Source organism: Guillardia theta (genome assembly GCF_000315625.1).
Source record: "Guillardia theta CCMP2712 unplaced genomic scaffold GUITHscaffold_103, whole genome shotgun sequence".
NCBI lineage: Eukaryota > Cryptophyceae > Pyrenomonadales > Geminigeraceae > Guillardia > Guillardia theta.
In genome coordinates this window covers 145,828-157,961 of record NW_005434571.1, presented here as the reverse complement: position 1 = coordinate 157,961, position 12,134 = coordinate 145,828, and the positions used below count along the sequence as shown (strand labels likewise).

Sequence of the window (12,134 nt, the reverse complement as noted above, 5' to 3'; positions counted from 1 at the left end):
ACCAAAGATTGTGACTCACTCCAGCTATGACCTGATGAGTAGGCAGAACAAACTCTAGCGACCATCTCTGCTGCCAGGACAAGGAACTCAGCTCCTTCTACCTTCAGCCCATGGGCAGCAAGGATCGGGTTGCCCTGCTCCGGGCAAGTGAAGCCGTCTCCATCGAGAATTCCGTGAACGCCTGAAGTTGCGTCTTCTCTGGAGAGGGAGAGGAGGAAGGGGTCGTTCATCAGCTCTTGGATCTCAGCCCAGTCTTCGAGCTCAGCCTTGGAGGGCCTCAGGGACGCGTTCCGGTCGTAGTGCTCTTTCAAGAGGAGCCAGTAGCTCATGAGCTTGCGTTTCTGCCTCGCCGAGTAAAGCCTTTGACGGACGGAAACTTCAGAAGCTCTTGTCATGAAGTTTGACAGAATCTTTGAGTCCTCGCTCACAAACTTGCTGGAGTCGTGAAACGCACGTTGAGCTTGCAAGTCAAGGATCAAATCTCTCTTCCACTCCCTCAGCTTCTTCAGGATAGTCTTGACTGGGGCAGAGTACCCAAGGACATTCGTATCAAACATCCTGCATCGACCCACTCCCAAAGTCTCCTCCACCTCCTGCATCGTCGCATCCCATGACTCCTCATCTTCAGCAAAGTACATCATACTTGAACGAGCTGACTGAGGTAGACCAAGGAAGTTTTCATCCTCAACAAACGTCTTCGTTCTCTTCATCATCAGCCCATCGAACACTCTTGGCTCCGCTTGCTCCTCACGAGAAAACGCAAGCCAGTGCATCAAAGGGTTGATCTCTTCCTCCCCCTCAGCTTCATTGTCTTCGACAGCCATTCCTTCATTCTCTCCTATCACAGTTATCGAAAGACCGACGTCTAGCCAGCCTCCCACAAGGCGAGGAGACGAGCGCATGAAAGCTTCCCGATGAAGCCGCCGGAGATCGGTTTCCATCCATTCGATCTGTTCGGACCCTCCATAACACAAGTCTATCCACCCAAGGTCGCTCGTCTTTGCCTTGATGTACTTGCGGCATGCAGGGAGAATGATGCTGTCCAATAGTCTCCTCTCACACACAAGATCTCCGAAGTTACTCCTCACGTCCAGTATCGGCCCATCCACGTCCATGCTCGTCATCACGTCGTTACCTGAGCTCCAGCTGTGACGTGGCAACCATGCTGAGAAAGCTCTGATAGCAACAACCCTTCTCGACACCGTCCCCGTCATGAATTTGCTCGAGCTGTTGGCAAGTTCCGCGCTGAGCAGCTGATGAGCCTGACGCAGTTTGTCTTGCGTGAGGGGCTTCAAGTCTCCATCAAGTAGCTCCACTAGCACCACGTTGTTCCTCTCCATCAGCACGTGCGGGGTACAGGAGGCTCCGGTCACCAGCGTCAGATCCTTGTGCAAGGCCTGAGCCAGTTGCACCTTGCGCTCTTGGGTGAGAGCTAGGGACTCGTGAGGGAGGAGGAAGAGGGAGAGGAAGGAGGAGGGTTCTTCACAGCTAGAGACGCTGAGGAATCGAGTGGGGAGCAGGCGGAGGTCTGCTATGACAGACTCTGCTTCCTGTTTCACAGTGTCGAGGACTATCAGCACGCCAGGCTGTGAAGGAGCAGTGGGGAAAAAAGGCTCCACCCTCACGATGTGACAGGTCCAGGACCTTTCTTTGCTGCGGTTCGCCTGTCGAGCTACCGAGACAACCAACTGCTGGAGGGAGGAACCGAACGAGACATCGCAGACAAGCCGGACATGCGCACGTTGCTGCATATGATCCTCTGCAGTTGTCATGGTGACCAGCGTCGCCACCTTGCCGTCAACCTCGTTGCGATCTCCCGCTTGGGAGCTCTTGGCAACTTGAACGAGATCACGAAGAGAAACAAGGTTCCGCTGCTTCCACTCACTGAGCTGATCAAGGATGGAGTGGAACGTCTTGTCATCGAATGGCCCGCAAGCAATCAGCCCGAGTTCCTGCACAGCAGCCAGACGGTGACGGTAGGCCTCTACCTCCAAGTTGACGTCCATGAGCTGTTGAACAGTCATCGACTCCCTCCTACTGTTGCTTCCCAGTATCCTCTGGGCCTTGTAGATCGTGTCTGAGATGACATACCCAACATCTTGCACAGATTTCAGTTTCCTCTTGATTGCAAAGTCCGCAATCTGCACTTTGCTCAGCTTTCCTCGTTGGCTCAGCGATCGCATCTCGATCAGGAAGTTTCGGTGAGAGTTGAGGACAACTTTGGCAGCTGACAGCTCGTCGCTCGAGCTCTCCTGCACGTTCATGCAATGAATCGCCAGCTCGAAACTGAGCAAGGTGTTCTCGAGCCCTAGCAAGATGATCGACCGTACAAGGAAGCACAGGTTTGACAGCATTTCTCCCAAAGTCTTCCACCTCCTGCACACGATCGCAAGTCTCGGCAGCTCTTCGAGGGAAAAATAGGACGCACAGCTCCATAACCCGAGTCCTTCCTGCATGTCACGGTCAATCGTCACCACCTCTGGACAATCATACATCAAGACTGTCACGAACACACAACATGGTCATCAAGAACATGTAATATGACTACGATGAACACGGAATATGTAGGTCATGAACATGAAACATGTCTATCGTTAACACGTCTCACCGGGTCTGCAGTCTTGATTCCTGTCTCCAACATGCTCTGAGCCGTTTCCTCCAGCAGGTTTCTAGCGAGGCTAGTGGCGAAGCTTGCGGGGGGGTGAACATTCAAAGTGCTGTTTCCTACCGCATCATCCCGATTGAAGTTCTCTCCAGATATCGTAGGAGAGAACATTCGCCGCGTGAGTTTCCAGATGTTGTTCTGCTGCAGACTCTCATAGAACGACGAGACATCTGCCGATGTCATGACGTTTGTTCTGCTCCACAACTTCGTCGTGAACCTCTCCCGCCTGTGCGCCGTCAGAGTCAAACCTCCAGCAGGAGGACGAGGCGGCAAAAGCAGATCTCGACCCTCCTGCTCCTCTCTCTTGTCTTTGTTAAGCTTGACAATACTCGTTGTCTTCTTTGCATCATTGTCAGTGATCTCACCCTTGCTGTCTTTCCCCTCAAACGCGTAATGGAGATACAGTCTCTCTGCCCTTACAGCATGGTTGTAAACCGCAAGGTGGCAGAGGCTTGCTTGCAGGCAGGTCTGATCCCCGACTCCTGGTCTCCACTTCCTGTCCCCTCCCCAGAACTCTCCGTGCCGCTTGCCTATGAGGATGTTGGTGAAGGGATGAAATATCGGAACGCCCTCGTGCCGCGTACTCCACACAAGATGTCCGTCCTTGTAGAACATCCAGTTGTTGACAACAGAAGGGTCCGACGATCGCACAACTGCGATATGATGCCACTCCACATCGTCAATCTTCCCCACAGGGCAGGGCCCGACAGAACGCTCATGGCCGACGATGTGGAAGTTGATACCTCCAGTCTTGTCGAGGGACCAGAAGAAGTCGCCGTCGGTCATGTTTGCTTCGTTGCTCGAGCTGACGATTGTCTCCGACGTGTTCAACGACAAGACATTCCTCCGAATCCAAGTCTCTATCGTCAGGTCACGGAGCTCCACAGTGGTAAATCTCAGCTGCGCCCTCCCCTTCATAGCTCGCTGATCGCACATCTCGCCATCCCTTCCTCTCATCGCTCCTCCCTGCCAGACACTCACGTCAGCGGACGGCGCACAAGCTTCATAGACGTCAAGTAATTCACCTGCAAGGAGACGGAGCAGCATTGGAGCGATGGAGGCCCCTTGTCACCCTTGAGGACCCCCCCATCATGCTTCGACTCGAAGGTGAGGTCGCGCTTCTGCTGCTGCTGCTGCTGCTGCTGCTGCTGCTGCTGCTGCTGCTGCTGCTGCTGCTGCTGCTGCTGCTGCTGCTGCTGCTTCGACTTGTTCTCTCTTGCATCAGGAGCGTGATCGGTGCACTTGAACCCATCGGTCTCCTGCATGGCCCAGTAGGCTCGGGGTGCATCCTCCTTGATGACCTCCTCATACGTCGTCGTCACCGAGTCCAGCTCCTGCCGTGCTACCTCCCCTTCTGCCTCCGCGTCGTACTTGATCTGCTGAGAAGAGGCGTAGGCCTCTGTCAGTGTCGTCATTGCTATCCCTTCTTGTATCGAGAGGTTTCTTTCGTAGAAGGTAAGGTTGTTGAAGTAGCCGCTGAAACAGCCGAGGTGGTAGAAGTTACTCATCGAGAGAACAAAGTCGTCCGGGTCAGGGCCAGTCGTGTAGCCCTCCGGTAGCGCTGGGGAGATGCGACAGTCACCATCGAGGAAGAGCAAAATCTCGTTGTCAACGGATATGAAGAGCGAGTGCCAGCTCTGATCGAAGAGATCGACTTGTTTGACGTTTCGGAACGTGTAGCACCAATGTTTGACATGAAAGGGAGTCTCTTTGCTCTTCAAGATCAGCCACACGCTGATCGCACTCCTTGCAACCTTGCTGCTCTCCTGATCTACTTTGAACACGATGCCGTTCGCCTTCAGCTCGTCTATGGCGCGGAGGTAGTTGTCAACATGAAAGAAATGAGCGTGCAGGCTCTGCTTGCTGTTTCGCTGTGAAGCTTCTGTGACCAGATGCACCGTCCCGAGGTTGTCGGAGACGATCTCTTCTACTGTCTTGCCTCCCGGTACGCTCGACTCATATGACGTGAAGTAGATAATGAGAGGCCCACCAACACGCACCGAGAACCATGGTTTGGTCTTTCGCCACAAGACCTCGCCGGTGTCGGCATATACCAGGTCAACAGCATCCTTCTTGCCATTCACATCCCGGCATGTCAACTTCACAGCCCTGCCCTCGTAGAGAAACAACGATGCGTCCTCTTGTTCCTTTAACTTGTAAAGTTTTGTTCTGATGGAAGAAAACTTCTTAAGATTGTTGTTGCCACTCCCTCCTGTCATGATGTAGTTCTCGTGCTTGCCAAACAGAGAAAAGTCTAGACCAGCAGCAAAGCTCTGTACCTTTCTTACATCCATTGTTTTCAGCCGAGACAGAGCAGACGTGTTGCATGTGAAATTACAAGACCACTTTGAGGTTTTCAGCAAGTCATCGTGGTCTTCAATCACATACCTTCCATGAGTTCGCTTTCCAGAGTTTGCATCTGTTGCAACAAGAAAGCAAGCAGTCTTTCCGAGGGATACTTCACTGACGCTTTCCATTTCAAGGATGTTTCCATTGCCCGTCAGGTCCAATGACGATGAGCTTGTTTTCTTCAGTTTGGAGGAGAAGACACAGAGGAGTTTCTCATCGTGCAAGAATCTAGAGGAGATAAAAGGTTGCAATTGAGACTTGGCGACAAACTCTTTCTTCTCAATCTGCAGTCCAGGCAACAGAGAGAGAACCTGTCCAAACTTGTGCAAGTGCCAGATAAAATCATCGTCGAGGGACTGTAAGAAGTTTCCAGCATTCGTGAGTTTGATCAGTGGCGCCTTCCCTTCCGCTGCTCGCGGCATCGTTAGCGACTTGTCCAGCAGACGGTCATCAGAGTCCATGATAGCTTTCGGAGCAACGACGAGTTCATTCAGCCATGTCTGCTTCGACACTCTCCATACATTCACCCCGTCCCAACCAACTCCATGTCTGTCTACCAGCATGTGCCCATCCTCAGTCCTCTTCATGGAGCCGACCGGGTCGTAGCGGGCAATCACGAGCTCCCGGAAGGAAAGGTTGGTGAGGACAACACACGAGTTGCTAGGGGTCTCATTCAGAACTCTGCTCGCGGTGCGTGTGTTGACTAGCAAGCTGCTTGTGGACAGGAAGGGTCGAAGGTTGGTCAGTAGCAGGTCAATCTCAGCGTCGCTGCACCAAAGGACTCCAGGGAATTCAAAGGACTCTGAGAGGATTTGCTCTGCACGCTTCTTGGCATCCTTGTAGTGGTTCCAGATGATCTCCTGACTGCTTGCGAGTATGATAAAGTACAAGTTTTGATTCTTGCGCACCTCAAAGATGATTTCGTCTTTTCCGGTCGTCTTGTTCCTCCACACCTTCACTCCCTGCAGCGACTCTCTAGCTCGCCGTTGCAACTCCCTCTTATGGAGAACATCGTTGGAGGCGATCAGATGCAGCAAGCACCACTTGACGGTCAGATAGCCAATCTTCTCCTCAAGATGTTTTAACTTGTTGAGTAGATGAATTCGTATGTCTTCATGCACTTTCAGCCGCATCCCCTTCACAACATTTTGAACGCTCTTGTTCCACGTCTTGTCGCCAAAGACAGCTTCGCGGACTTTCATTGAGATCTCGTTTGCTAGGTAAACAAGATGAGATGGGAGTGTTGCAAGCTTCTGTGTTGCTTGCAGAATTTCATCCAACAGATTAGCAAACTCAGCTTGCGTGGTACAAGGTTGCGGAACAAGCAACTTCAACCAGAACGATGCGATCGCCTTCACCTCATTCTTGTCAAGCTGAGCCAACTCAACAACTTTGGTAGAGAAGTTCTCGATAACACAAGGGTCACAACCAGTGATGAAGAATTGGATCGAAGGACCATCTCTGAAATTTCTTGATTCTTTAATAGGCAGGAGGATGTTGCTGTAAACATGTACAACGATGGCACTCAGCCTCTTCACCTGTTGAGCGTCAAGGCCATCAATGTACATCTTGATATTGACGCCGCGGTAAACAAGGTTGCTAATCTCATTGAGAAATTTCATCTCGGAGGCATTCAGCAACTCCTCAAAGTTCCCGTAAGAAATCCCGTTGGACGGCTGTGGGAATGAAGACTCGCTGTTAGAGAAAGCAAGCTCGTCAGCCAAATACACAAGGACTTGATTCAGCGGCTGCATCGCCTCCCGGAAGTAGAAGACATGTATCGTATTTTCTGATTTGTTCCAAGACAGTCCACCGTCCTTGGACTCTGTTGTCATGTTTGAAACCAACCTCGCCAGCAGCACACTCTTTCCTGATCCAGCCTTTCCGCAGATGAAGATGAGAGGAGCAAGGGAGAAGTTGGGCCCAAACGTCATCCTCGTCAACTCGTACATGGTACGGTCTCTTGACCCCCTGACATCCTGCAAGGCGTACAAGGAAGACAACATCAATTGCAGTTCAAACTGTCTTGTCCGCTGGCAGGAGTATGATACAAAAGGTTTGCAATGATTGAGAAACTTGAAGCTGGCATCGAAGGACAAATCATCACTGCCGCCACTATGGGCGCGGATCAGACTGTATAGTTCTTTCACAGCCTTCTCAGCAAAAGCAAAGTTGTCCAGAACAACACAACTTCCAGCTGACATGCTGTTGATAAATGTGTGATGAGCTAAAGATGACCTTTCTCTTCTTTCTTGCAGTGAAGAGTCAATGGCTGTCATCATACTGTTTTCAGATGCGTTCACAAGACCTTTACATGTCTCGTCCAAACAATTCTTCAGCGCCAGGCCGTGCATGCAGCTCTGTTCTCTTTGAGCGTACTCATCTCGCAGCAGCTTCCAGCAGAGATAACATTGCTGCGCACTGTAACAATCAAGATCGTCATGGTCATCTTCGACATGATCTCCGAGCTCTATGACGTCGATCAATCGAACAAGCCGATCGTTGTAGTCGTGAAGTTCATTCCAGACAACATTCAATCGTGCGAAGAGGAGATTGAAAGACTGAAGACCAGCACTGACATCGAAGGCAGATTCAACAAACATCGAGTCATACTGCACTAGGTGACACGAGCCAGCCGCGTCTTGAGAAGCAAGGTGGTCATACAGGAGGGAGTCAAACACCTGCCTACCCGAGCCGTCACGGTTGAGCCCAAGAACGCAAGATGCTGACAAAGGAACTGCTCCTCTGGAACAGCTGTGAAGAAAGTTCTTGTCAAGGCAGAATTCCGTTGTGCGAAGGAATATGACTTGTGTCTCGGAACGACGAGGAATGAAGACCGACTTGAAAACATCTGCTGGTAGCTCTAATACGTCTTTGTAGCTGTACCTTCCGTTTGTTTTCAGATGATTCCCCCTCACAACCATATTTGGAGGATGCAGAATCGTGTAATGCCCTCCAACGAATGTCGTCCAAACATTCTCTACATAACCAACATCACTGTCAACCAGCTTGTCTTGGAACGATTGCCGTGTACAAGCACTGCTCTGTATCGAGTGGGAGGATGTATCAAACCCCAAAATCTCCATCAAACGCATGTTGACGAATTGCAATTCAAACCTCAGGTATCTATCAGTTAGGACAAGAATCTTGACTTTCCCGTCATCGTCAACGGAGCAGGACCATTGGATCCAGCTCTGACTGACCTGAGAAGCAAACTCAAAGTCTCCGTCTTTCCATTTCATCGCAGAAAGCTGAGATTGCACGTGCGACAGAAGCTCAGCGGCTGAGTAAACGCCCTCCAACAAGGCAACATCTCCCGTCATGACCGGGTACGTCCGATCGCTCGGTCGGGTCATGGAGTTTGTCTCCGCAACGTCTCCCCTCCAAAACCTGACACGGAAGTCGCAGTCTTTCTCAGCCTTGAGTTTGAACTTCCTCTTGCCCTCGAGCTCGTAGCTGTCACCTCCCAACACAACTACTTCCACCTGCATCCTCGATTCCTCATATCGATCCACGTCATCTAGCGCTCTATCAGCACGCCAGAGCTGGGGATTTCCGTAGTCAGAAAACGTCTGTCGAAAACCGTTGAGATGGGAGTCACGGTAGTTGAGGCAAACTTGACGGCTACACAACAAGCTTGTCAAGGCAGGGACTACAAACTGAGACAGACTGAGCCTTTCACTGTGTGTATCAGCCCCACTACTGACACAATTCATATCCACATCTTGCCATAGAGGGAAGGATCTGACCGGTTTGAACCCGATCTCAACTTTGACATCGACGACGTACTCGAAGGCAGCGAGTACCTGCCCTTCTCTAACCTTACTCTCTCCGCTGTGAACAGACGCACAAAACGTCTTGACTGGTCCAGCAATGTGCGAGTCTTCAAAGTTCTCCTTCTCACAGAAGACCTCGAATGTCGCGCGAGACTTACAGGGCAGCAGGTTGATCGCTCGAATGACATCCCTTGACAGCTCCATCGCATCGCACAAATCCTCTCGGAGGAGCTTCAGCAGACGAATCTTGGCCACCACCTCCTCGATCTCCCTCTCTGCCATTGACGGATAAGCTCGCAACAAATCTTGTCTGCAGATGCTCTCAACCCTCGGCATCTCGAGCAGAATGTCTCTTGCTGGTGCTAGGATCGGTTTCTTGAAGAGCAGGTGCAGAAAGATGCTCGGATGAACCACTTTGATCGATCCAAGAAGGAACCGATCCCGGCAAACCTTGGCAAACTCACTCCTTCCACCCAGAAAGTCTCTGGCGATGTCTTCACAGACTAGTTTGGGGTCTTGGATGTTGTAGATTGACACATACAAGATTGTTCTTGTAAACACCATGTCGATATCAGTGGAAAACGACGGCTCTGCTCGTATCAGGCGCAGTTTTACAGCATCCTTGTCGATTCGTGCGCGGAGGAGCTGAATGATTCGAAACGCAATCTCGGGGATCAAGTCTTGCTGGAAAGTGACAGTGAGCTCAACCTGTACAATAGCTTCGTGGGCATCATGTTCCAGCTCTTGACGAGCGAGGAGAGCGTAAGAATCGATCTTCGAGCAAACTTCAGCTGGGTTCGCGTGGGGCTTGCAAGCAACATTGAGGAAGCCGCTCTTGAGCAATCGAGACTGTCTCGGCTCAAGCTCGAAGCGAGATAGAGCGTTGGAGATCTCAAGCAGATGCTCGTTTACCATCTGCACTTTGTCCTCGAAGAACCGCAGACCCTTGATGTGATTGACATTCCGAGACATCTGGAGGAGGACGAGTCGATCTGAAACAGGCATCTCACGGTCTCGCGCGCATCTCCTCAGCACTTGCTTTGCGTGCTGCAGCACTCCATCTACTCCGAACATGCGATCGTGAAGCTCTTGCAGAGACCCAAGCTTGCTCTCCTCCGCCACTTTCGCCAGCGGATGCCTGCGGAGCTTCTCACGGTGCCAGTGGGCGAAGAACCGATGGTGCTGCAAGACCCTGGCGGACGAGCCCTGCAGGAGATCGCGATGCTGCTCGTCATCGCTCCGCACGATCCCCTGCGAGGAGAGAGTGTTTTCATTCAGCATCCACATATAGCACTCATCCAGCATGTCACAAAGTGCATCAGGCCCCAGTTCCTTCACCACCAGTGACAGGAAGACAACACTGCCGAGCACGCGGCTTGCGAGGACTTCCCACATGCTCGTCTTTGCCAGCAGCAAGGGAGCATGGAGCAAGCTATCCCTGCTATAAGTTACCCACAGCCCGTCCCCTGTTGGATCCCCCCTCCTCACCAGCCCCATCGCAGCGCTCTCAGCCGCGCAGGCAACGAGGGACGGCCGGAAGGAGAGGACACTATCCTCCAGCCCTGCCCCCTCCTCCAGCACCTGTACAGGAAACAGACACTCCACTCGACTCCCTTGCTTCACAAGCCCTTCTTTCTCGTAGAACTCGCCGTCCTTGTACTCCCCACATGGTGAATCCTTGACTATCCATCCCTGCCATTGCCCGTTGCTCGCATCCTTCCCGGCCATGCACGGCCGGAGGCGGCTCCCCGGCACCCACTGCAGAGGCTCCTTATCGCTCAGACCTACCAGCTTCACCTTGCAGAGAACGAGCGGGAACTGAGTTTCAGTGAACCCGGGCCACACGACCTCGACCAGCTCTATCCTTACTCGCATGTAGCATCCGCTCTCACTCAGCACGATCTTCCCCCTCTTGTCCGCCATCCCCAGCCAGCTGGGCTCCAGCTCCAGCAGCTGACACTCACAGAACTCTCCGGCCTTGAGGAAGCTCAGGTCGGCGTGTTCAGGGCCCGAGTCATCCACCACCCCCTCATCCAGCACTGAGACCGACGACGTGAACGGCCATCGCTCAGCAAACTTCTTGGTCGGCATCCTCCCTCTCCTCCTCCTCCTCGACGAGAGCTCGAGGTCCAGAGCCTCAACATGGGAGAAGGGAGGCTCCGGCCAGTTCAGCGCGAACGAGCGGAGGGAGAGGACAGGGTCTTCGAGCTTCGGCCTCGTTCCTTGGAACGCCTTGTGCCTCTCCCCGCTCCGGACAGCTGTGAATCCTGTCCATGGCGGATTCCGCATGAGATCGCTACTCGATCCCCACTGAGAGCCGTGTCAGACTCCAGGCAACGTCATATGTACCTAGCGCGTACCTTGACTGGCGGCCATTGGTCCGACGTCCCCCTCTGCCTTCGCAGCTCAGCTGACTGCAAGTAGGCAGCAAACAGCGCGTAGTCGCCATGGAAGCTCCTCCCTCCTGCCAAGGTACAGATGCCTTTCCCCACAGCCTTGTCGTCCTTGAACGTTCCAACGAAACTCGACCCGTTGGCAAATTTGTACATGCCTGCCCCGCTCCTCCTTCCATATGAGAATGAGCCCTCAAACTTCTCGCCGTCAGGCCACTCGTAGTATCCTTGACCATGAGGCACATTCCTCCTCCATTCTCCTTCATACTTTGAGCCGTTCGCCCAAACGTACGTCCCCTTCCCATGCTTCAGTCCTGCGACGACTCCACCGAAGTACTGCATGAAGAAGAGCAGTCAAAGACAATTTCGATCAAAAGAACAGATGTCGAGTAGAGCAAATAGTATGCAGGAGCAGCTTGCTACCATACCTGATCTCCCTGTGCAAACTCTATGAAGCTTGTTCCATGGTTGGCATCAGTGCGCTTGCGATGTAGCTTGAGCGCGCCATGGTCGTCTGCAACTTGGTCACTGATGGACAATTTACAAATGAGCCTTCACATAATCCAGACTGCAGGTTTGCATTGAAGTTGCCAGCATCCCGAATGTCTCGAAGCTCCTGGAGAGGAGAGAAGGGGTCACCGGGATCAGGTACTTGCGAGCAAGCTCCATGCATTAGCACGAGGGTGAGTGCAGAGGATGTGGAAGGAACGACAAGGAGGGAGGGACAAGACTCTTGTGTTCATGCTCTGCCTCCTCCTTCCTCCTCTCCCCACCTGCTCGGCATTCCAGCGCCTTGGCGGTTGCCCCCACATTCTCCCTACGCCATTGTTTCCCTGACAAACCGAAGGGCAGGGACCGAGCTTGCCTCGGAGCTCTTGAGGGAAATCGGAGGAGGGGCACAATGGCGGGAAGGGGACTTGACAAGGGGAATGACGCAATGAGGGAGAGGAA

At 52.6% G+C, this 12,134-nt stretch overlaps 1 protein-coding gene across 1 annotated transcript; it reads right to left on the bottom strand.

The window, feature by feature from the left end:
- Window positions 1–11,228: 11,228 nt before the first annotated feature.
- GUITHDRAFT_45762 (hypothetical protein) lies at window positions 11,229–11,492 on the bottom strand (the record flags this gene model as incomplete). The annotated part of the gene is made up of 1 exon (XM_005823759.1): window positions 11,229–11,492. A coding segment is annotated over one exon (264 nt), but the record flags the coding sequence as incomplete, so codon positions are not given.
- Between the last annotated feature and the right edge of the window lie 642 nt (window positions 11,493–12,134).